The 26,121-nt window shown below is 47.7% G+C and overlaps 1 protein-coding gene across 2 annotated transcripts; it reads right to left on the bottom strand.

Annotated features, from left to right (window-relative positions):
- Positions 1 to 15,848, bottom strand: HMGCL (3-hydroxy-3-methylglutaryl-CoA lyase). Of its 2 annotated transcripts, none has more exons than XM_029946443.1 (9): positions 15,744 to 15,848; positions 12,264 to 12,347; positions 9,907 to 10,014; positions 9,144 to 9,239; positions 7,248 to 7,396; positions 5,093 to 5,156; positions 3,472 to 3,660; positions 1,929 to 2,054; positions 1 to 688 (listed from the first exon to the last, which is right to left on the bottom strand). In XM_029946443.1, exons 1-9 carry the CDS (start codon positions 15,801 to 15,803, stop codon positions 587 to 589), a joined length of 978 nt encoding a protein of 325 aa, XP_029802303.1. In that variant the 5' UTR covers positions 15,804 to 15,848; the 3' UTR covers positions 1 to 586. The 2 variants fall into 2 exon arrangements, with proteins under 2 accessions (XP_029802303.1, XP_029802304.1); XM_029946444.1 differs by lacking the exon at positions 15,744 to 15,848 and adding an exon at positions 13,836 to 14,052.
- Between the last annotated feature and the right edge of the window lie 10,273 nt (positions 15,849 to 26,121).

Genomic DNA, 26,121 nt, shown 5'->3' with positions numbered 1-26,121 from the left:
TTAGGATGCCGCGTTGTAAAGGTGTTTATTCCTCACCAGTCTCCCCCATGCTTACACACCTCACGACAGAATGCCTGGATGCTTCTGTGTCATTCAGCCTTTAATTACAGAAGTTCTTTCCAAACATCATGTGCAGCGTGGAGATTTTCCAGAGATGCTGGAGTTGGCAGTGGCCATCTCGTCCCTTCTGCAGACGCCCTCTGCCAGCTTGCGGGAAAACGCCTCCATGCCCCCTTGCTGTACAGAGCCAGCGATGGCCCCAGGGCCATGGCACCATCAAGCTGTGTAGTGTGGCTAGCTGACAGGTTACACCTGGAGATGAGGCTGCAGCACCAGGGAACTGGGTTCCAGGGGGCCCTTCGGCATTAAGCTCTTGGGCTAGGGGGCCAGGGCCCAGGGGTCCTGGCTTGTCACTCACACCCAGGTCTGGCAGGGAGGCCTCCCTTCTGCAGGAGACCTATGTGCAGAGCCAGCAGGGAGGGGCCTGCTGTGAATTTCATTCCCATTTCCAGGTACCCTGTCCCGAATCACTCCCGTGTGTCCCTCTTCCCCACATGGTCCCCAAGGCTTTGGGCAGCAAAAGGGCTCAGAGTTTACAGGTGGCCTGAGCCACTTTGGAGCAGGTTTTTCTGTTCAGGGCTTGGCAGATAAAGGCCCCAGCTTCCAGGAGCTTCTGGAGGTTCACACCCTTGGAAAAACAAGTGAGAGGATGCACTAAGTCATGACCTGCCTTCAATACCCAGGAAAACATCAGACTGGACAGAAAGCTGACACAGAAAGTAAAGGTGAAGACAGACAGGGTCTGTTCCTCTTTTGGTGGGACGCCAACCGCCTGCAAGGCTGTATCCCTGTGCCATCGGGGGTTACCCCACGACTCCCCTAGTATGTGGAAATGGTTTCCAGTGCGGCCACCGGGGCAGGGCCCTCGTCAGTCTTGTTCAGTACCCCATCTCCAGCACCCAGCACCCGGCCTGGCCTGCCGTGGTCAAAAACTCCATATTGCAGTAATAAAGACCGCCTGGCAGAGGGCACTAGGACAAAAACACCAGCCCAAGGGCCACTCTGAAAACCTCTACTCTTCACAGTAGCTCGTATTTACTGATGCAGTCTCTGCGCTCAGCTCTGGCCTACGCATTCTCCATGTTCCCACCGGACCCTCCCACCAGCCCTGTGAGATAGGTGTTACCACCGCCATTTCCCAGGCCCAGGGAGGTGAGGCGAGTGTCAGGCCACACAGCCAGAGTGGACAGGACTAGGTTTTAGAGTTCCCTCTGGTCCCAGAGCCCAGATGCGATACTGCTTCCAACCCACCACGGAGGGCCCCACCCACTGACGGAGCCCTGAGGAGGGCTGGCTACTTCTGCCCTCATTCTACACAGAGCAAAACAAAGGCCTGGGGGCAACTGACTCACGTAGTGGATGTGGCTCCTTTCACCGCCCTTCCCCTACACGGGTGCCTCCTCCAACGGACCTGTGTCCAACCGAGAGCCTGGCCTTGTGGCCTCGATCAACCACACTCTCCTTCCTCAAACATACGATAGGGGCTCCTGGGTGGCTCAGTCGGTTAAGCTTCCGACTCTTGGTTTTGGCTCAGGTCATGATCTCATGGTTCGTGGGTTCAGGCCCCACATTGGCCTCCGTGCTGACAACACAGCTGGCTTGGGATTCTGTCTCTCCCTCTCTTTCTGCCCCACCCCCGCTCATGCATACTCTCAAAATAAATAAAACTTAAAAAAAAAAGTACAAGAAAACATCCCTGACAGCCTTCCTCTCTTAACTGCCCGCCCTATCACCAAAACAAAAACCCAAACAAACCAAAACCAAACCAAACCAAACACCCTAAAGAACACTATCAGCATCTGTCCTCGAGCTTCAGGGAGGGCTCTAGTCAGTTTGGGGCCTCACCACCAGGGGGCAGGCGTGCTCACCGTGTGAATGCCCAAGCCAGACAGCATGTAGACAAGGTCCTCAGTGGCCAAGTTTCCTGACGCCCCCTGTGCGTACGGACAGCCTCCAAGTCCTGCCACAGAGGAGTCCACAACGCTCACTCCCATCTGGAAACACAAGGGGTTGAAGCATGGCTGTCACTGTGGGGACCAGGGCTTACAAAGCCAGACCTTGCAAACCTTCCAATCAACTGCTGGCTGAAATTCTACTGAGAGTTATTCTTTCCTTTGGCTAAGAATTGTTACTGTTCCCCCTCCTAGTTCATGGAACAGCATGAATCTTTTTTGTGGACACTGTCTCCTCTACCAGGAGTATTTTCCCTTGTTCCTTTCATGCCGGACTCCCCCTCACCCTGAAAGGTCTCCTCAGGCTCTTCCTGGACACAGACCTAAAGGAAGTGGCTCCCACTGCTGAGATTTCAGACCCCGATTGTTTACTGTGAGTCATTTGTCCGCCCCACCTGCCCCACCCAAGGCTGCTCGCACTTCAAGCTGAACCTCTAAGCCCAGGAAGCCTGTGGATCAGTGCTGCCCACTTGCCCCTCCTCCTCTCCCCTCAAACCTTCCACAGACCTTAACCTGGACAGCCACAGTGGAGAAAACAGACCCAGAAAGTTACAGAATCGTGTGGCTTAGACATGTGAGCTTCTAGGAGATGGATGGATGGAAGGAAGGGAGGGAGGGAGGGAGGGAGGAAGGCAGGCAGGAAGGGAAAGGAAGAAAGGAAGAAAGAAAGAGAAAGAAGGAAAGAAAGAAAGAAAGAGAGGAAGGGAGGAAGGAAAGGAAGAAAGAAAAGAAGAGAGAGACAGAAGAAACAAAGTGGGGGGGGAAACCCAAACAAAAATGCTCCATAAAGACATAAGATATAAAGCAAACATAAAGACAGCAGGTCAGACCTTGACCAAGGTGAAAGCAAGGTGGCCTGCAGTCAGACGCTCAGACTCTCCTTCTAGGGCTGGCCGGTCCCGGGAACCCTGGGCCTGCCCACAAGAAAACCTCAAGGAAAACCCAGCCTGAAGCCTCGGGTCAATCTTCGGGGAAGAGCAAGAAAGGCTCTAGCAGAGGGACCTTCGCCTACCCTATTTCCGGTCTCCTCATCTGCTCCCCTGGCCCTGGGCACACTCGCTGGGCCAGCGCATGCATCCTCCCAGAACCCCGCCTCCGCCCTACAGCGCAGGGCTGCCTGGCCAGCTTTTCACTTCCCTTTTCCCTGCTCAACCTCTTCACTTCCTCCAAGCCTCCTTCCAGCCTCTCCTGGCACATCCTCTCTAGCCTTCCGAGCTGGGATGGTGGCCTTCCTCTGCCCTGTGCTTCCTCCCTTCATGTGATCTGTCATAATGCATGAGGACTATCACAAAACTCCCTTGACTGTCTCCTCTAAGACCCTTTTAGGCCAGGGTCACGTCTGTGTCCACGGTGGCCGCCAAGGGCCTGGCGCACAGGTTATCGTGAGGGCTTGCGGACAGGATGCACGAACCTAGCTGGCCTGCCACGATGCCCTTTAGGACGCGCCCCGGGAGCTGACCTGCAGGGCCATCAGGGTGTTGGCCAGGGCCTGGCCATAGGTGTCATGGCAGTGGACAGCCAGGGCAGCCACGGGCACCTCGCGCATGACAGCAGACAGCATGTCCTTCATGACCCCAGGGGTGCCCACGCCGATGGTGTCCCCCAGGGAGATCTCGTAGCAGCCCATGGAGTACATCTTCTTGGCGACCTGGGGAAGCAGGCAGTACTTGGAGGACACCGGATTCTTGAGGTGACGGGCCCAAGACCTCAGACGCAGGGGTCCTTGGCCTACGCAGAACATCTCCACGTCCGAAACACTAAATTCCTGTCACATCATAGGCTCCTTACAACTTTCCGGATGGCAGTGATAATCCCCGGTCTACTCATGAGGGAGGGGAGATGTGAGGGAGCAGGGCCGGCCCCTGGAGCTACCCCGGGGCTGCGACCCTGCGCCTTCCCCCCTCGGCAGTGCCGCAGACTTCAGCCTTTCACTTCCGACCTCCACGCCCTGTGTCAGAGCCAAACACTGGAGCCAGCACCATGGGTTCCTGTCACTTAACTTTATCCTCAGTAAGAGCTGTCACATCGTGGGTCTGAGGTGCCAGTTATATACTGTCAACAGAAGTACCTAATTGTTTGAACTTTTAGAAGACCATCTGCAAACCCCTAAAACCCCTGAAAAGCCAGGGCAGCATGTGCCCCACTTGTGACGCTGCCCCACCCTGTGCTACCGGAAAAGAGGGAGGTGTGACAGAGCCGGGGACGCAGAGGACACTCCGAAGAGGTGTGCCAGATGGGCGGAACAGCGAGCCCCCGGCTGCTCAGGCAGCAGGCTGGGGACAGCCCGTGGGGGCAGAGGCTGCAGGGAAGGAGCAGGCTCGGGGTGACAGACACTGGTCCCCGTTCACCTGCTGCCTGGCTGGGGGTACCGGCAAAGGGCTGAGTGTCTCCGAGCTTCCATTTCCGCTTCTGAGAAGCAGCGAGGGGCCTTCGTGGGGCTGCGGCGAGGACAGCGGGCCAGCGGTGCATGGAGCGTGGCCCCAGCAAGCAGCCACCACCCACGCCCCACCGCCCGCGTGGGGGAGCGGCAGCCGGGACCGAAGGGCCACAGGGTGGGGGCCGGGCCCTAGCCTCACCATCTGCAACCTGGGTGGCGGGTCATTTAGTCTCGTTTCCTCGCCTGAGAAATGGAGTAAGAATACCACCACCAGATCTGCGGGCTGACTCTGAGGGCTAAGGGGTGTGAGCTCATGGGCTGCTCAAACTCAGTTCCCACCCTGTGCTCTTCTCAGTGCCGACTCGGTCACTGCTCAGAGGACTCCGGGGGCACGGAACCGCAGGGACCCTGGGTGGGGGCCTCTCCACAGATCACCTCAATTACCCCATGTCCACCAACCAGACTGGAAAGTTAATCAGCACTTTCAGACTGTGGCAGAAGGTGGGGGCTTCAGGGACTCCAAGCTGTGCCGGGAGGTGGGCCTCCAGGAGGAGGTGCTGGGCTGTGCTCCCAGAGGGAACGAAGGAAGGAGCTGGGTGAGCGAATGACATCAGCGACCCACCAGGAAAGGGTAGTGAGGGGAACCGCGGGGGCAGGCAAGGGAGGCGACCCACGGAAGACCCCCGCCCCAATGCACACACACCTCAGCTACTTTAGCCGGGGAGATCTTCCCTTCATAGGGGCATCCAAGCACACAGGACACGTACCTGTGGGAGGGCAGGGGAGGGTGGTGTGAGTGCCCCCGAGCCCCCTGGCCAGCAGCGCTGACGCGGGCTCCAGGGCTGCTGTTTGACATACATCCCTGACCTGGGGCAGGTCAGACGTCTGGAGCCAGAATGAAGGTCATGCCGTGTCGTGCCAGGAGGGGGCAGAGGACAGCCAGGGCAGGGAGGGGACTAGGGGGCGCTAGTTCAGGAAGCTGAGGTTGCACAGGCCTGAGGAGAGAAGCCAGAGAGGGCAGTAGGAGCAGGCCCCCCGAGCCACAGGGCAGTGAGGTACAGCGGAACATATGCCACAGGGTGTGTGGCCCCTACTCACAGGAGGGGGCCAAGGGCGGATGAAAGCCAAGCAGGAACACAAGGGCTGGGCTGGCGTGAAGGCCAGGGATCAGCGGCTCCGGGGAGCTGCCTGAGGATTCATACGCTCATTTATTCAACTGATATTTACTGAGTTGCCCACTAAGTGCCAGGCACTGGGTCATGTGCCGAACAAGACGGACAAGGTCCCTACCCTCACGGAGTTTGTTTCCAGGTAGGGAGAGAGCCAACTAAAGCGCAGCCCGAGGAGCGGATGAGATCAGTTCGGACTGGCGTGCCGCGAGGGGAAGAACAGGGCAAGTGCCAGGAGCAGCTTCAGGCATCCCCGGTAGCCTGGGGGGCACCTCTGAGGCCGGGACATGGGGGCTCGGGGTGGGGTAGGAGAGCTGCTGGAAGGGCATTCCAGACTGAGAGAAGAGCAGTGCCGAGGCTCCAGGTGGAAGAATGGGTGTGTTCAAGCCGGGGCTCCGAGAGCAAGGGGCAAAGGACAGCCTATGGCCCGAGAGGTGGGCACGGGCCTGACCACGGCGACCTGCCAGCTGCGAGAAGGAGGCTGGGTCTCTGGATCTTGGTGGGTTGTGGGTTTCCGTTCCCACCTGCCCTGGTGGAGCTAAGGCTCCACCAAAACCTCTTAGATTCTAGCACACTTTCCTGCGTGTTAGAGGCGTAACAAATGTTTGCTGGATAGATAATTTCAGCCTCAAAGATCTCAGTGCATTTTCCTAATTTCATGCCCCCCCCCACCTTGTTCTCCAAACATTGCCAAGCAAGAGGAGAGAGGACACGCTGGGGAGAGAGCACAGGCTTGGGAGTCAGGCAGACCCCAGAGCCCCTGCCTCCCCATCTACCCTTTCCTTCCTGAGCGCCCCGAGCGCTGGCTCCAGGGACTTCAGGATGTGGGCTCTGCCCTCACGGGGAGCACAGGCTAGCGGGGGTAGGAGGCAGGGAGAAGCTAACACGCAGCTAAACGTTATGGCCCAGGATGTCTGGGGGGGGCAGGCGAGCCTGGATGAGGGGCACCGACTCCAGGGAGGGACAGAGAAAGCTTCCCAGAGAAAACGGCCTCCCAGAGGGGAGCTGAAGGACGAACAAGAGTGAGGACGTAGCAGCAAGAGTTCAGAGTCTACGGAAAGCCAGGGAGTGAGGCGATTACTTCACAGCCTTCCTGAGCCAGTTCTGTCATGTGTGGGGACAGTCTTCCTTGCTAGGTGACTGTGAGGTCACAGATAACACATGGACAGTGCCTGCCACTCCTGATTAAAGAAGTGATGTTGGAGGGGCCCCTGGGTGGCTCAGTTGGTTAAACGTCTGACTTCAGCTCAGGTCATGACCTCATGGTTCGTGAGTTCAAGCCCCACGTCGGGCTCTGCACTGATGGTGGACTAGGACTGTCTCTTTCCTGCTCTCTGTCCCTCCATTTACGCTCTCCTCCCCCATCCTTCAAAATAAATAAACTTAAAAATATGAGGTTAGAAACTTAGAGGCCGAGGGGATTCGTGAGACACGTGAGAAGAGAAGGTGGTGGAGCCAGGACTGACCCGGCCTCCACAAACCCCGGTTAGCGTCCTGTGTGCGGGACTCCCCTGGTGAACCGACCTCAAAACCGGGTTTGAAGGAAGCACCTGCCGGGATTTCTTCTGACACATCTATTTGAGGAAAGATGGCCCTCTGTGGAGCGCGGGCTGCCTGCGCCCAGGATAAGGTGCTCGTGGGGAGGAGGGTGGCTGGAGTCAGAGGTGGGCCCCGTGGGGTCTCACTCACCCGCGCACAGGGATCCCGGCAGCCCGAGCCGCCCTCAAGATTTCGTCGGAGCGCTGCAAACTCTCGTCGATGGAGCAGTTGGTGTTCTTCCTGGTGAATTGCTCTGAGGCAGCTCCAAACACGCTCACTTCCTCGGCTCCAGCGGCAACCTGCCACGAGCGGGTGAGCTCCCTTCAGCCTCGTGCTCTCGAGGAACCCCCACGTGACAAAAACTCTGGTCTTACAGGGGATTTTATAATACTTGAAAATATGGGGGCGCCTGGGTGGCTCAGTGGGTTGAACGTCCAACTTCGGCTCAGGGCATGATCTCTTGGTCCCCGAGTTCGAGCCCCGTGTCTGGCTCTGCGCTGACCCCTCAGAGCCTCTGGAACCTGCTTCCAACTCTGTGTCTCCCTCTCTCTCTGCCCCATTTGTATGCATGCTCGCACACACTCTCTCTCTCAAAATAAACAAACATTTAAAAATATTAATGCTTTAAATAAAAAAAGAAAGAAAAATAGGTTGAAATGTGTCCCCCCTCCCCCCAAAATATCTATGGAAGTCCTAATCCCTAGTATCCCAGAAGGTGGCCTTACTTGGGACCAGGATGGGGGTAGAAGTCATTAGTTAAAATGAGGTCATACTGGTCCCTACTACAATGGGACGGGTGTGCTTCTAAGACGGAGCCCATGTGAAGACACGCAGAGGAACAGGCCGGTGAAGATGGGGGCGGAGACCGGAAGGAGGCATCTGTGAGCCAAGAAATGCCAAGGACTGCCAGTCTCCTCCAGTAGCTAGGACAGCCCTGGAATAGATCTGTCCTCTCTGGCCTCAAAAGGCACTAACCCTATCACCTTGATCTTGCCCTTTTGGCTTCCAGAGCTGTGAGAGAATACATTTCTGCTGTTTTAAGCTCCCTAGCTTTTGGTATTCTCTCATGGCAGCCCTAGGAAACTGACACAGTGATTCACATCTTTGTTTAAAAAATGGAAGTGGCTCAGTCGGTTAAGCTTCTGACTCTTGATTTGGGCTCAGGTCATGGTCTCGGCAGTTTTGTGAATTCGAGCCCCGCATCAGGCTTGAGATTCTCCCCCTCTCTGCTCCTCTCCTGCTTTTACTCCCTCTTCCTCAAAAATAGATCATTAAAAACTTAAAAAACCCCCACCACCACCCGTGGCCTTCCCCCAAGGGCCAACACTGCTACTGCCATCACCCCCTGCAAGTCACCCTTAAGAACAGTTTCTGGGGCGCCTGGGTAGCTCAGTCGGTTGAGTGCCTGACTTCGGCTCAAGTCATGATTTCACAGTTTGTGGGTTCGAGCCCTGCGTCGGGCTCTGTGCTGACAGCTCAGAGCCTGGAGCCTGCTTCAGATTCTGTATCTCCCCCTCTCTCTCTGACCCTCCCCTGCTCAGACTGTCTCTGTCTATCAAAAATAAATTAAAAAAAAAAGAAAAAAAAAAAGAAAATAGTTAAAAAAAAAATAGTTTCTGCCTAAATGCAGAATCAACACCCCCAATGGTGCTTTGGTCCTAAACTGTAAGAAAGTTACCAGATACTAGCAATCTCTGTGGGGAGCATGATTTCCTTCTCTAGTGAGGAAATGTGTAATAACAAGAGGAGCTAACATTTAGTAAGCACTTACCTTCTACCAGACTCTTGCTAAGCAATACAGGCACATCCTATCCTCTGAACTCCCCCTGCATCAGGTAACGAGGATTAGCGCTATGTTACAGGCAGAGTCTGAGGCTCAGAGAGCTGGGGGTGGCAGGGCCCGGGTCTGTCTGACCGTGCTCATCATCACTGGAGAAAGCCCTTCAGAGGGACATCCCACAATAGGAACCGAGGCTTGGGGACGTGACAGGGACCGATGCCATCAATCTCATTTCAGAGGCCTCTGCCATCAAGCTAGGCTCTTACCGCTGCTTGGAAGCCTTTGATATTTGGGGTCAGGACTGGGTAGCTGATGCCAGGAAATTTCCGGATGCCCTTCAAGACTTCAGCGTTGTCAGCCATCTGGAGGCCAAAGGAGACAATGCCAGGTCACTGCCAAAAGCAGGCAGAGAGTTCAGGTACAGAAAACGTTTTTGTCACAAGACCTTTGCTGTCCAGAACCCTCAGAAAAGAAGTCCTTTAGCAGAGCCGTGTCTTCCCGGTGCTTTACTATTTGGCCGCTGATGGGCCAGGAGGCTCCTCGGTGCAGGTAATCTCCCCGGTCTCCCCACACGGCTAGTCCCGTCAGCTTTACGCAGTCAGGAAAGCAGTAAGGACACTACCAGCCACTTACTGAGAACGGACTCTGAGTTACTTACCATTCAGGCAAACATGATCTTTCTTCCCACTTGATTGTTTCTGTGAAGCAGGAGTTGTCTGTCTTTCCCTTTTACAAACACAGACACTACATCTCTAGATTGGTCTAGAGATGCTAGACTTCCAGGGCCAGAAGAGGCCTGAGAATCCCCCTCAACCTGGAGAGAGGAAGGCCTCCCCAAGGTCCCCAAGCCAGGCAGGGGCAAGCCTCCTCCTTATGCTCTTGTGCCCCACCACGCTCCCAGAAGTCACCAGGGACCAAGCCAGAGATCTGGAGACCTCTGTTCCCACCTTCTACCTACTTCCAGGGCAAGTGCAAAACTTGACTTCTCTCTCATCTGAGACATGCCTGTTACTGAGGGCTGGAGCTCACCTGGGGAACCCACTTGGGGGACACAAAGCTGGTGGCTTCGATAACAGGCAGTCCTGCTTCGGAAAGCATGTCTATCAGCTTGATTTTTATAGGAGTCGGCACAATGGTCTGCAGTGGAGACAGAAACACCAGAGGAGACAGGTGAGCAAAGGCGGGTGTACGGGGGCCTCAGAGCACAGTGGCGGCGAGGTCAAAGCTTTGCTGTAGCAGGTACTTCAGTCTCAACTTCCAAGTGTGACCATGAATTCACACGTAACCCTCGCCAGTAGGCGGGGTCCATCTTCAAGCTCGACAGATAGCATTTTGCAGTGCAGGCAACTTCTCACCTGAAAAGGTGTGAATATTTACACGGAAATGATATTTTTCTGCCTTAAAGGCTTTTTCTTAACCGTTAATATATGAGCCCATCATAAACAAATTGAGAGCAATGTGCGATGGCCCGAAAGGGCAGAGATGATTAACCCTCTGCGTCCTATGAGCTGAGGCTCCAAGAGCTATCACACTGCTCCCTCTGCCACCTCCCAACTGGCTCAGGGCCTCATCCTCACATGGTCAACCTACTGCTTCTTTCTTTCCCTCCCCCACCATGCCTAGTTGCACCCCTAGATTCTATGGATCCCTCTTTCCAAAGCCACTATTCTTCTCCCCTGTATATTATGGCATGGTCTCCCTCTACCAATTCATCCCAAACAGGAATTCTTCTAAAACAGTCTCTATTGTTCCACTCTCCTGCTCAAAAGCCTTCTATGACTCCCTAGTACTTAAGAGTTTAGGTCAGAAATTCGAGAACTCCAAATCCTTCTCACGAGGCCCTCCCTTAATTTATGTCCCATTGTTTTACCTTAATTCATTCTGTAAGTAACTTTTGAGAGCCCTCCATGTTCCGAGGATTGTGCTAGGTGCTAGGGATACAGCAGAGAGCAGAACAGAAACGATTCTTCCCTTACAGAGCTTACAGTTTATTGTCAGAAATAAGCCCTATTAAAGTTTGGCTTTTCAAAAAAAAAAGAAAAGAAAGAGGGGCACCTGAGTGGCTCAATCAGTTAAGCAACCACCTTCAGCTCAGGTCATGATCTCACAGTTCGTGGGTTCAAGCCCCGCGTCAGGCTCTGTGCTGACAGCTCAGAGCCTGGAGCCTGCTTCATATTCTGTGTCTCCCTCTTTCTCTGACCCTCCCCTGCTCACACTCTCTCTGTCTCTCAAAAATAAATAAAAAGACATTTAAAAAAGAAAAAAGAAAGAAAAGGCTTCTCTGATTGAAAAAATAATACACAATTATTTCCCAAAAAATGCCAAAACCAGAAGAAAACCATCCTTAAAATCTCCCAGAGGTAACAACAGTAACACGCTGATAATGTAGCTTTCTAGATGTGTGTAGTCCAATACATTAGACACTAGCTATACGTGTATTTTAAATTATATAAAACCAAAATTTCACTTCCCCAGCCACACTAGTCACATTTTTTTAAATGTTTACTTATTTTTGAGAGAGTGGGGGGCATATGTGTGAGCAAGGGAGGGGCAGAGAGTGAGGGACAGGGGATCCAAAGCAAGCTCTGGGCTGACAGCAGATAGCCCGATTTGGGGCTTGAGCTCATGAACCATGAGATCACGACCTGAGCCGAAGCTGGATGCTTAACTGACTGTGCCACCACGGTGCCCCACATTAGCCACATTTCAAGTGATCGACAGCCACATGTCCAGGAAGCTCACATCTACAACATATCCATCTTCACAAAACTTGTACTGGACAGCACTCTTCTAGATTCTTCTCTAGGTAGATGTTCCTGTACGTACATTAATTTTTTTTGTTTCTTACACAAAAGTGTAAGATTAAAAAAATATATTATTTTACCACCTGCTTTAGTCACTTAATATACTCCTGAATTAGTAACAGCTCCATAACCCACCTTATGAAGTCACTTAAGTATCTGCTCTAACATCCCCCACATGGAGCATGTAGGTGGTTTCCAACCGTTGTTACAAGGGGGTTGGAAGGAACATCTCAAAGGCTAAATCTTTGCATGTGGCCTTCGTGACTTCCTTTGGAGAAATCGCCTTACATGGAGTTGCCAGATAAAAGGCATGCTCTCACCTTCACTGTTCTCTCCTGCGTCTTTACCATTCGCCCTGCCTTACGGGGCCTTGAGATGCCCCCGGCCCCCCAGGGAAACCATACCTGTTGCTCCACTGACTTAGATTGCTTTACTGTTACAGGCGCCTGCCCAGTCTCGTGGACTTTGCTCTAGGTTGGGAGGGACAAGCGTATCTTGCAGAGCTCTGTCCGTCCAGGCCGTGCCCACCACAGGGAACTCTTACTGCCCGAAAAACATCTTTTGGTTGATTTCCATCCTTACCTTTTCATTTTGTAGTCCGTCTCGGGCCCCAACTTCCACAATTTTCACTTGCTTTGGGAAAGTGTCTGCACAAGAGGTGCTGACCTTTGGTTTAAAAGAGAAAACAAAAAGTAACCAGAAGAGATTGTCCCAAGTCCCCCAGGGACAAATCTAAAAGAAAGGATCCACCTTCACTGAGACAAGAAGCAGTATTTCTCACTGTAAACAGGAGATATTTCTCACAGTTGGTTCATTTTAGAATTGAGAGCAAAAAGAACAAAAGTGTTTCACTGAGGAACGGGCAAGAGGTTCATGCTCCTAGTACAGGCTCATTGCCAACTGTTTGTCAGTAGAGCAGTTAGGTTGTTTCTTGAAAAAAATTTTAACATTTTATTTTCTCTCTACAGAGAGACAGAGCATGAGCAGGGGAGGGGCAGAAAGAGAGACACACACACAGAATCTGAAGCAGGCTCCAAGCTCCAAGCTGTCAGCACAGAGCCTGACGCAGGGCTCAAACTCATGAATCTTGAGATCATGACCTGAGTCCCAAGTCGGCCGCTTAACCAACTGAGCCACCCAGGTGTCCCTGCATTTAGGTTTTCTTACACAAACCTATTTGTCCTAAACTTAGAAGTCCTAAGTCAGAACTGCTTAAATTCTCCTAAAGCCCCATGTGACTTGATGCTTTCTCAGTAAAAAACATCACATACAATCTATTGCTTAAGCCAGAACCTAGACGCATCCCATGACCCCACTCGCCTCGGGCTAGAAGGTTATCGTTTGGCTCCTGCTGATCCCAGTGAACTCATTACTTGTTTCCACTGCCCTGCTTTCCCCAGGGGTGGGGGGGAAACTATATTGCAGCCCCCATGGCCTTCCTCCCACAGCAGGGCCTCAAGGGCTACTGTTCCCTCTGCCCAGAATGCTCTTCCCCTGGCTCTTCCACATCTGCTCCTTCTCACCTTTCTCCCAGATAAGCCTCTTCTGACCACTCTTTGTAAAGTTGCCAGGCCCCCACCCTCATCATTTTCCATTTCAAAACTATAATTCCTTCAGACCACTGCAAATAATGCCTACTCAGTGTTTCTGCCAGTAAGAATATATATAAGATCTATGAGGCTCAGTCTCGACCTCACTCCATCCCTTGTGTTTGGGACTGTGCTTGGCACGAAGCAGGCACTCATTAAAAAGTTTCTGAGACCACAAATAAATGCACGAAGGGGGCTGGCACATGGAGAACTTGTCCTGTTAGTCATAGGCTGGGTGAGGACACGGAAGGGGGCTGAGGGGAGCGGACACCAACAGACAAAGACATTAAAAAACGGCTTGAGTCTCCTCCACTTAAAGTCTGCCCCAAATCTTCCCCTCCTTACCACCAAGTAATATGAGGCTTCTCTTGCCTCTTTCCTCTGTTCTTAGTACTACAACTCTTCAAATTAACTTGCGTTTTACCAGATTTAATCTGAATGAACATACTGCAATGAGGCAGGTGGAGAGGAGCTTTGGATAACCTGCTGAGGACCCCAAACTCCTGAAACCCTTAAGGAAGGAAACATTCCCTGCTGGGAATCAGCTGGAATTTGAACAACTCACCTGAACTGGCCTTGCTTTTGGTCAGAGACTCAGGCGATGAGCCACTGAGTTTCATGAAGCCAATAGGCTAGGTTGGAAGGTCTCTGCAAGTCGAATGTCTCTACAACAGGGATGTTCAGCCTGTGCTGGTCAATTGCCCTAACCTGATCCCACTGGAACGTAGGCCGCATGAGGTGGGTAGGGAGTTTGTTTTATCCATTGCTGTATTTCCAAGGCCCTGGGACATTTAGGGACTTGATAAATAAGTGTGGATGTTGTCGAAAGCATGCAAAACCCGCTTCCAATTTCCTTTTACTAGAAAAGAATAAACTCAATTCCACTTCCTTCCCCATAACAACTCTTCACATAATAAAATAAGAATTCACATTTGTTAAGCATTTGATATTTGCCAGGCACTCATCAGAGCCTTTTACATATTAACCCATATCAACCTCCCAACAACCTTATTAGGTAGGGCCTATTACAATCTCCTTTTTACTGTGAAAAATGTGAAGCCCAGAGGTAAAGCAACTCTCCCAAGGTCACATGGTTAGCTGACCCACACCAAGTCAATATCTGAACCTGGTGATGTAGACCTACAATGCTTGCTCTTCGCCCCTAGGCCACATTGCCTCTTTGCCACTTTTCTGTCTCCCTGCCCCGCCCCCACCGCACCCCCAGGTCTTCTCTTGGTTTGGTCAATCACCCAGTTCATTCCTTCTGTACAGCCCTGCCCAGAGATGATCTCCTCTAACCACAGAAGTCCTGAATGATGCCATGCCTGTACCAACAGTTCATACCAACTAAAGCCCAGAGCTAACTTCAGGATCAGTACCTCATTTAGTACCTACACGGCAGGGACTATCATGATCTCAACTCTCTACAGGAAGAAGCAGCCTCAGACTAGCCAAAATCACACAGCTAGCAAGCGAAGAAGTCTGGCCTCGAACCATCTGCTTCTGATACCACCCGTATGCCAGTAACCTCACGAAGGGCCTGTGACAATGTCATTACACCAGGAATTTTTTTTTCTCATTTAATTTTCTTAATTTCTCAAGTTGCAACTACCATCTTTAGACGTTAATAACTGTTAGGGACGGGTGGCCTAGTAGACATTAGAGTGGTTTTCTGAGGGGCCCACTGCCAAGATAGTGTAAGTGTTCCCACTTTATACTTGTAACTCCTTCTCAACTCTCTAAGGCAAAAGTAACACAACTGATTTATCACTTCCTATGACCTAAAACAATGTCAACTGCTTTTATCTACATTTTCCTTCATCTCCAAAGAACCTTGAGGTAACGTTTACACAAGTTATAGATGAGTAAACGGAGGTTTAGAGAGTAAACAATTATCACTCAACTTAGCGGTAGAACCACTGGGCACCAGAGCTTTAACCAAAACAATTTATTCGACCGCTTATTCAGCTAGGTCTCCCACACTTTCCCTCCACTCACTGAGCGGGAAACATCAGGCTCGAACGTGCCCACAGTACAATTCCAAGGGAATCACGCACAGTCCTACGCGATCCCAGTCCTACTTGGCACGCTAGGACAGCTCTCCAAGCGTCCCCAAATGCAACAAGAGCGGGCAACGCAGGCGGAGGGAGGGGGAGGGCCTTGCTTTTTCCACTCGGCAGTGGAAGGGTATTCGTGATTTTCACTACCGAGGAGCTTGGCAAGCTCGGAAGCTCGGAGGGTCGCCGGGAAGAGCCCCAGATCGTCCCCCATCTCTGGGCCTCCGCTTCCCTGTGCCCCTCAAGGGATCTGGGAGGGACAGAGGATCCAGGACTCAAAAGGCCCTCCATCGGAACTGTGGCCTGAAGAGCTGTCCGGCTCCGGCTCTCTAAGAGCAGCCGCCACGGGCCAGGGCCCCGAACCCGACCGTCACGGTGCCTACAGGGCCACCCACTCGGCGGGCCGGGGCACTTACAGCCCGGAGAGACGCCAAAACCATCAGCCTCTGAGACAGCATATTCCGCACGGTCGCCATCTTGGCCCAGCTTCCCCCGCTACCCTCCGCTGAGTCTCACGTGACCGCCGAGCGCCAGGTGGGCGTGCCTTCGCCTTTGGGGCGGGGCTTCGAGAGCGTCGGGAAGGCACCATAAACGGGCTCTGTTTCCAGTTTCAATGGTTTTTTTTTCCCTTCTTGCCCGTTCTTCCTTACCCATTACGTTTGCTGAGTGCCTTCTACTTGCCTTGGCGAAATGAGGCTAGGACTAGAAAGATGAACAAAAATTAATCAAGGGATTTCGAGTCTGGTGGCTGTGGGAAGACATTAATAATCACATAAATAGTTGTATAATTATTATCTTTTGCAGTAATCACGTATACCCTTCCAGTTCCGAGTGGAAGGTAATAAGATGAAGCATTACTATTTGCCATGCGCTTCTTCTGAGCTCTTTGCACGTATTAACTCTTTCATCACGATATCCAGGATTCAAATCCAGACAGTCGACTAAAGAGAGCGCGCGCTAGTGTGAAGCATCCTTTGATGTCATACCTTGGGAATGAGTAAGATTTATCCAGGTAAAGAGGACACAAGAAAAACTTTTCAGAGAGCAAAGCATATGCATAGATCCCGAGGCAAAGAAATTGAATGCTTAGAGCAGTGTTTTTCAAAACGCATGCTGTGCCCCATTAATGGGTCATAACGTTATTCTAGCAGGTGCCAACTTAAAAAAAAAAAAAAAAAGAAAGAAAAAATTGGAGAAAATAAGTAGTAAAGCTAAGTACTGCTTTGCAAATCTTTTGTTTGTTGTTATACATGTCTACTAGGTTGCAGTGTAAAATAAATGTCTTACTGTAGGCTGTAATTAGAAATGTTTGAAAAACATCGTTTTAGAAAGATGAGACCGACAGAATGGCCGCAGGGCAGGAATGGGACTCCCTACTAAGATGGGTGACATTGACAGGGACGATACCACTGGCTTTCGAGAACACATTAACAACTATCCTAATAACAATGCATTTGATGGGTTTTAAGCTGAGAAAGATGATCAAATTTGTATTTCATGAATAGTCACTGTGGCTACTGGGTGGGTGGTATCCAGCTGGTATGTGCACTGACTGGTATTCCTAGGAGCAGAGAAGGCACTGTCCCTGCCATCAGAGGACTCAGGGAAAGAACATGACCCAATATGTATTCTGTCCCATGGTACCCAAAATTTCCTCGGCATCAAAAACTACTCCCAGAATTCTCAAACCTGCAGCTAAAGGACAGAATCTGACCTAAAAATACTAGCATGGCATTTAATTTATTTAAAAATATTTATGATTGAGGCACCTGGGTGGCTCACTCAATTAAGCGTCTGACTTCGGCTCAGGTCATGATCTCATGGTTCATGGGTTCAAGCCCACAGTGGGCTCTGTGCTGACAGCTCAGAGCCTGGAGCCTGCTTCAGATTCTGTGTCTCCTTCTTTCCCTCTCTGCCCCTCCCCTGATCACACTGTCTCTGTCTCTCAAAAACAAATAAATGTTAAAATTTATTTTTTTAATTTTATGATTTTCATGACTATTATGGCATATTTATTTTTGACTTTCAGGAATTGTGCACTGAAAACTGTAAACAAACTATAAACAATTCCTGAAATTAGAGAAGACAGAAATAGATGGAAAGGTATCTCATGTACATGAATTCGAAGACAATATTGTTAAGATGTCAATAATATTCAAAGTGACCTATAGATTCAGTGCAATCCCTCTTAAAATCCCAATGATGTGTTTTGAAGAAATAGAAACATTCATCCTAAAATTCATGTGGGACCTCAAGGGGGCCTGAATAGCCAAAACAATCTTGAATAAAGCACAAAGTTGGAGGACTGACACTTTCTGATTTCAAAACTTAATATATTAATAAAAACAGTGTGGTCCTGACATCAAGAAAGACATAGAGATTGGTAGAACAGAATAGAGAACCAAGAAATAAACCCTTGCATACATTGTCATATAATTTTCAACAAGGATGCCAAGATCATTCAATGGGGAAAAGGACAGTCTTAGGACAGTCTTTTCAATAAATTATGCTGGGAAAATTGGATATCCACACCTGAAAGAATGAAATTGGACTGTTACCTCACACCATATACAAATATTAACTCAAAATGGATCAAAGACCTACATGTAAGAGCTAAAATTATAAAACTCTTTGAAGAAAATATAGAGGGAACTCTTCCTGATGTTTGAGTTGGCCATGATTTCTTGAATATGATACCAAAATCATAGGTAACAAAAGGAAAGACAGATAAAGACTCCTAAAATTCAGTAACAAATAAGCATGTCAAAAATGGCAAAAATGTGAAAAGGCATTTCTCCTAGGAAGATGGTGGTTGCCAAAGTAGAGTGGTTACCAGGGGCTGTGGGGAGAAGGGTTTGAGACATTGTTTAATGGGAACGGAGTCCCATTTTGAGAAGATAAAACATTCTGAAGATGAAGAGTGGAGATGGCTGCCCAATAACGTGGCTGTTCTTAAGAGCGCTGAATTGTATACTCAAAAAGGGTTAAAATAGTAAATTTTATGTTGTATACATTTTACCTTAATAAAAAAGCGCGCACACGCTCAGCAAAGGATGACTGTTCTTAGGTAAAAGCATGCCCTTACCAGTTCCTGTCCTCACCCCTTCTAATTAGATCACAGATGGTCTGATTCACTCATTCCCTGTCTCCGTCCTAAAAGCACTTGTTGGTAAATTCTGCGCATATAAATTAGTTACAAGCCCAGCTCTGAGGTGAATGCCTAAAAGGCAGAGACTTTAACTGATGGTTGCCTGTGGTGTCCACAATATCAGGTATGTGGCTGGTACTAAATATTTACTGAATGAGTAATACTAGCAAATGTACTTGCATCTGCTCAGGGTCAGTCTCGGTTGGAATCTATTTTAACTCAAATGTGAGAGGGGGTAAAAAAAAAACTGAAAAAACTCCAAGTAAGTAGAATGAAGAATAAAATAAAAGGCGGACATTTGAATGAAAGAGGGGAAAAATTACAACTGAGAGATCATCAAATTAAGAAAAAAAGGAAACTGGCTCTTTGAGACTAAAAACATTGTCAACATTATGTAACCACATAGATTTTTTTTTAATAGAGAGTTCTTTTAAAAAATTTTTTTAATGTTGATTTATTTTTGAGAGAGTGTGTGTGTGAGTCGGGGAGCTGCAGAGAGAGAGGGAGACAGAATCTGAAGCAGGCTCCAGGCTCTGAGCTGTCAGCACAGAGCCCGACGTGGGACTCAAACTCACAAACCATGAGATCATGACCTGAGCCAAAGTCAGACACTTAACCAACTGAGCCCCCCAGGCGCCCCAATTTTTAAAAAACACAAATAAAACAAGAGGACAGAATTAAAGATACTGCACTGAAAACTTGGTTGAAATAGATTTCCTAGAAAATTATAACTTTACAAAGTGGCTCAAAAATAGGAGCATCTTAGGGGCGCCTGAGTGGCTCAGTTGGTTGAACGTCTGACTTTGGCTTAGGTCATGATCTCACGGTTCATGGGTTCAAGCACCAAGTCAGGTTCAGTGCTGACAGCTCAGAGCCTGGAACCTGCTTCTCTCTCTCTCTCAAAAATAAACATTTTTTTAAAAGCATCTTCATATCCACTAGAATGTCTACAATCAAAAAGACAAGGAAAAAAAGATAATAGCAAGTGGTGGCGAGGATGTGAAGAAATTGGAACCGTCACAGATGGCTCATGCGAATGCAGAACGGGGCAGGCACTGTGGAAAACAGTTTGTCCATTCCTCAAAAAGATAAACACAGAATTACTATATGATCTAGAAATTCCACTCCTAGTTACACACCCAAAATAAATGAAACGCAGGAACTTAAAGAGATAACTTGCAGGCCAATGTTCATAGCAGCATTATTCACTATAGTCAAAAGGTCTAAGCAATCCAAATGTCCATCAACCGGCAAATGGATAAAAAAAATGTGGTATAATGTACAATGGAACATTTTTCAACCATAAGAAGGAATGAAATTTTGATACAGGCAGTACTATGAATAAACCTTGAAATACTATGCCAAGTAAAATAAGCCAGTAACAAAAGATAAATATGATTCTACTTATACGAAATATCTAGGAAATTCAGAGACTGAAATATTAGAGATAACCAGGGACCAGGGCACCTGAGTGGCTCGGTCGGTTGAGTATTTGACTTGATTTGGGCTCAGGTCATGAGGCCCACATTGGGCTCTGCGTTGACAGCAAGGAGCCTGGTTGGAATTCTCTCTCATGATCTCACGGTTCGTGGGTTGAGCCCCGCGTCGGGCTCTGTGCTGACACCTAGCTCAGAGCCTGGAGCCTGCTTCGGATTCTGTACCTCCCTCTCTCTCTGAACCTCCCCTGCTGGCCCTGTCTCACTGTGTCTCTCAAAAATAAAATAAAAATATTAAAAAAAATAGGTGTGGAGTTTCTTTCAGGGGTGATAAAAATGTTCTAAAATGGATTGTAGTGACTGTTAGGCAATTCCGCAAATATACTAAAAACCACTGAGTTGTCCATTTTAAATGTATGAGTTGTATAATGTGAATTACAGCTCCATAAAGCAGGTTTTTAAAATGGCAAAAACATAATAAATAAAGGGAGGGAAAGTCTCTGAGATGACGGACAATGGAGTCTTTGCCCCCAGGCCCCCCTTTCCACCCATTCAAGGTTGGCCATCTAGGTCTATAGCCCAAGGTAGCCCCACAAGTATAGTGTCTTGGGCCTGCTCAAGATCTTCTCTTTTGCAACCCATGTCCCTGGGGGGCCACTGTGGTGGTATTGTCTACCTTCAGGAAAGTCACAGCCCATAAATAGACTATGAGAGTCGCATTTGTCAGTTTCCTAAGATAACCACAGTGAAAAAATAATTTGTCAGTTTAGGATTTGCTGGCAGATGAGAGGAAGTGGCCTGCCGAGGTCCCTAGCTGAAGAGTCCAGAAACTTAGGCTTCAGTTTTGTAAGGAGTTCAATCAAGCCTTCACCACAAACTATCCTCCCCTGGGCTAGTAATTCCAACATGAAATTACTTGAAACATTTGAGTTGAGGGCAAACCTTACAAGGTGTTCGATTTGCTTGTCTCCAGTGAGGAAGATCCTGGGACATACCTTGAGCCAACATTTTGTAAAGTGTTCCATCTATGACCCAAGAGCAAACCATTCTGAGCCTGTGACCCTCCCCGTGAGCAGGGAGGCTGAAAGCAAATGACAGACCCCAGACCTCCGTTTCGTAAGAAGTTGGATCTACTTATTCCCATCATAACCATCATCTGGAATCAAACTCAACAGCATGGATTTACTGCAGACATTTGAATGTTTTTAATGTTTATTTTTGAGAGTGATCGAGAGAGACAGAGCCAGTGTGAGAAGGGAGGGGCAGAGAGAGAGGGAGACACAGAATCTGAAAAGCAGGCTCCAGGCTCTAAGCTGTTATCTGACACTGACACTGGGCTCGAACCCAGGAACTACAAGATCGTGACTTGAGACGAAGTTGGCTGCTTAACCTACTGAGCCACCCAGGCGCCCCATACTGTAGACACTTGACGCAAGATTGAAGACTTAAGAATTAGGGACAACTCAACTTTATAAGAAGTTGGACCTGCTGGTTTTCATAGCAGCTGTTCTCCAATAATGACCAACAGCACCGATTTACTGCAGAAATTGGCCGAAGTCTTAAAGTTGGGGCCACACTTTGGGATTAAACTTTTAAGGAGGTGAAACTACTCTTCTCCTTGAGGACCATCCTGGAAGCACTCCAGTTCGGCATCTTCTGAAAGACTGGAGAGCTGAGGACACACTTGGGGCCAAGATTTTGCCAGGAGCTGGGTCTGTAGGCAGACTCGACCAGCAGGATTTACTGGGGACCTTTCATACCATCAGGGAGGCTCAGGTGCGAAAGCTTCTAACCCATCTGGGACGCTTTCCGTGTGGGCCACGTTGTCTGCCGCATCTCCTTCCGGTGGGATGGGCGGTTAGGGCCATGGGAGTGGCAACTGTTGAGTCTCTGGCACAACTTTTGCTCAATTTGTTTTAGGTACCTACCTTTTACCTTTTATTGTCACAGAAGGTGGAAGTTTTTCATTGTTTTCTAGTTTCTGGACTCTAGAATTGCAATTGATTTTTATCTACTGATCCAACAACCTGCGAACATATCTTGTTAATTCTAATAATTCATTTGTACATTCCTTGAGGTTTTGGATGTGGACAATCACATCACCTGAGAACAGTGACAGGTTGGTTTCATCCTTGTGAATTCTGATGTCCTTTATTTCTTCTACCTGTTTTACTGTGTGGGTTAGGACCTCCCAAACAGCACTTAGCACAGTGGTACTGGGCACCCCAGCTCACTCCTGCTTAAAAAGGCTTGCTTCTCAACATCCTGCTTGTAGGTATAATGTTCGCTGTAACTGTTAGCATATACCCGCTTCTGGTCCTGCTTTTCACGTAGGTTTGTCGTTGTTGTTATACTGAATTACAGATGCGATGTATCAGGAGCATCTGGCTGGCTCAGTTGGTCGAACATTCAACTCTTGGTCCCAAGGTCATGGATTCAAGCTCAATGTTGGGTGTGGAGCCTACTTAAAAAAATTACCAAAAAACTCCCCACAAAAAAAACAGATGTGACTTATCAATAGATATTTCTGAAAATATTGAGATCATCTAGCTTTACTCCTTTAATCTGTTGAATTCACTGGCATTTTTTTCCTGATATTAAAGGCAAACTTAAATTCCTGCTCTATAACCAATGTCAACAAGTGTTGTTATACTTTTATGACTGTTACCTGGATTCAGTTTGTGATTTTTTGTTTAGAATTTTTTGCATCTTTGGGGGCACCTGGGTGGCTCAGTCGGCTGAGTGACTCTTGATTTCAGCTTAGATCATGATCTCACGGTTCATGTGAATGAGCCCCAAGTCAGGTTCTGCAATGAACAAGGCAGAGCCTGCTTGGGATTCTCTCTATGCCTCTCCCCTCCTCCACATGCCCTTGCTCTCTCTCTCTCAAAATAAATAAACAAAAAAATTTTTAAAGAATTTTTGGGGGACATCTGAGTCATTTAGCCCGTTAAGCATCTGACTTCTGCTCAGGTCATGATCTCACAGCTCTGTCAGTGCAGAGCCTGCTTTGGTTCCTGTCTCGCTCGCTCTCTGCCCCTCCCCAGCTCATGCTTCCTCTGTCTCAAAAATTTAAAAAAATGTAAAAAAAATTTTAGAGAGTTTTTTTGATCTTTGTCTATGAGTGGATAAAGCAGTCCTTCTATTTTACTATTTTCCTCTAATTATTGTGTCCAAATTATGGTAGTATTATGAATGAGATGAGGTGTGTTCCCTTTTTCCATTGTCTGGAAAATGGTAAGACTTCTAACCTCTTCGGAGGTTTTGTGTGACTCAAATGTAAAACCACATGGGTCTGGTGTTTTCTTTATGGGAGGATTGTGCACTACTGATTGAGTTTCTTTAAATGTTAGAGGACTTTCAGGTTTTCTACTTCTCCTTAAGTTATTTGGCTTTGTGATATTTTCTAGGAATGTTTTTCATTTTACTTGCTTCAAATTTTAAATCATCCATATTATTCTCTTTAAAGAATTATTTTTTTTATTTTTAAGAGAGAGAGGATGGAGAGAATCTCAAGCAGGCTCCATGCTGTCAGCGAGGAGCCCGACTCAGGCTCGAACCCGCAAATCCTGAGATCATGACTGGAGCTGAAATCAAGAGTTGCTTACTTAGTGACTGAGCCACCCAGGTGCCCCTATTCTCTTTTTAATCTTGCTGTGTAGTGTGTTATTTTTCATTCCTAAAATTGTTTATTTGTGCCTTTTCTGTTTGTTTATTTTCTTAGTATTTCAAAGAATAAACTATCAGCCCTGTGGATCATTATTGTATTCTGCTTCTTGAGTTTCTGCTTTTAATTTCATCCCTTAAATATTATTTTCTTTGGATTGGTACTCTGGTTCCACCTCCCAACCCTGCTTCCTGATTTTTTTAACTTATTAAATCTCAGCCTTTCATTTTTCCTAATAGAAATATTTAAGGCTATACATTTCCTTCAAGTCTATTTTTCCAATTTTTTCAATTTTTCTTATCATGGTAAAATACATATAACATACAATTTATCATATTAATCATTTTAAGCGTACAGTCGGTGGTATTGAATACATTCATAATGTACAACCATCATTGCCATCCATCACCATAACTGATTTCATCTTGTAAAACTGAAATTCTCTATGATTTGGACTGTGCTGAGTACCTCATAGAAGTGGCGTTGTTTGTGACTGGCTCATTTCATTTAGTGTTCTCAAGTGTTACCCATGTTGTATCAAAATTTGTTGCAAAATTTCCTCCCTTTTTGACATTGAGTAACATATGTGATTAAGCAAAACTGTGCCATATATAGGTGAAATAAACAAAAGGCAAACAGATATGTATGTGTATTTCAGTTTGCTTATCCATTCATCTGTCAACAGACACTGGGTTTCAATGATTGTGATCTACACTGCCATAAACATGGGTGTACAAATACTCTTTTTGAGACTCTGCTTTCAGTTCTCTGGGGGTATATCCCAATGTGGAATTGCTGGACCATATGGCAATTCTAGGTCTAATTTTTTCAAGAAGTGCTACATTGTATTCCACAACAGTCACACCATTTTATATTCCCACCAGCAATGCACAGGGTTCCAATTTCTCCCCATCCCTGCCAAAACGTATTTTCTGGCTTGTCTTTTTGTTTTTTTGATAAAGCCGTGCTAAGGGTTGTGAAGTGGTATCTCGGGGTTCTGATTTCCATTTCCCTAGCAATCAGTGATTCTGATCATCTTTTTAGGTCTTATTGACCGTTTGTTTATTTTCTTTGGAGAAATACGTATTGAAGTCCTTTTCCATTTTTAAACTGGATTGTCCTTTGTTAGTTGAGTTTTAGGAGTCTACTACTTTATATTATGGATTTTAATCCCATTATCAGATATAGCATTTGCAAATATTTTCTCCCATTCTGAGGTTTGCTTTCTTGTTCTTAACTGAAGTTTGCTCTGTAAATTCTGTTGATAGTGCCTTTTGATGTACATCTTTTTAAAATTTTCATTAAGTCCATTTGTCTATTTTTCTTTTTGCTTTCTGTGCCTTTGGTATATCCACAAAATCACTACCAAATCCAGTATCATGAACTCTTGTCCTACTCATCGTCTAAGAGTTTTATGGTTTCAGGGTCTTACATGTAGGTCTTTGATCCATTTCAAGTTAACTTTTATAGAATATCAGATAAAGGTCAACTTCAGGGGCGCCTGGGTAGCTCAGCTGGTTGAGACTTTGGCTCAGGTCATGATCTCACGGTTTGTGGGTTCAAGCCCTGCATCGAGATCTGTGCTAACGGCTTGGAGCCTGGAGCCTGTTTCAGATTCTGTGTCTCCCTCTCTCTCTGCCCCTCCCCTGTTTACACTCTAGCTCTGTTTCTCAAAAATAAATAAATGTAAAAAAATTTTTTTAAGGGTCTAACTTCATTGTTTTGCATATTGACATCTAGTTCCCCAGCACCATTTGTTGAGTAGATTGTTTCCCCCCCTCCAGTGAATGTCTGGTGACATCAAAATAATTTGATCACATGTGCAAGGATTTATTTTGTGTCTCTCTATTCTATTCCATTTATCTACTTTATGTCTGCTTTATGCCAGTACCAACCATGTTGTTTACTTAGTGTGTGTGTGTGTGTGTGTGTGTGTAATCTTTAGGGTTTTCCATATACCAGATTATATCATTTGCAAAAAGATTATTTTACTTATTCCTTTTTAATTTGGTTACCTTTTATTTCTTTTTCTTGACTAGCTGCTTTGGCTACAACTTCAAAATAGGAGTGGTAAAAACAGGAATCCATGTCTTGTTCCTGGTCTTAGAGGAAAAGCTTTCAGTCTCTCACCATTGAGTATGATGTTTGCTATAGGTTTTTTATATGACTTTTATTATGTTGAGGTAGTTTTCTTTTAGTCCTAGTTTATTGAGTGCATTTTTCACAAAAAGGTGTTGAATTTTATCAAATGCTTTCTTTTGTCAATTGAGATGATCGTGGTTTTTTCCCCTTCATTTAATTAATGTGGTATATTAAAACTTTTTTTAAATATTTTATTTATTTTTGATACAGAGAGACACACAGCATGAGAGGGGGAGGGACAGAGAGAGAGAAGGAGACACAAGACAGGAAACAGGCTCCAGGCTCTGAGCTAGCTGTTAGCACAGAGCCCAACGCGGGGCTCGAACCCACGAACGTGAGATCTGACCTGAGCCGAAGTTGGAGGCTCAACCGACTGAGCCACTCAGGCGCCCCTCATTAAT

This window comes from Suricata suricatta, chromosome 8 (genome assembly GCF_006229205.1).
Source record: "Suricata suricatta isolate VVHF042 chromosome 8, meerkat_22Aug2017_6uvM2_HiC, whole genome shotgun sequence".
Classification (NCBI taxonomy): domain Eukaryota; kingdom Metazoa; phylum Chordata; class Mammalia; order Carnivora; family Herpestidae; genus Suricata; species Suricata suricatta.
The sequence above is the reverse complement of the archived record's forward strand: the minus strand, read 5'-3'. Positions and strand labels throughout refer to the sequence as shown.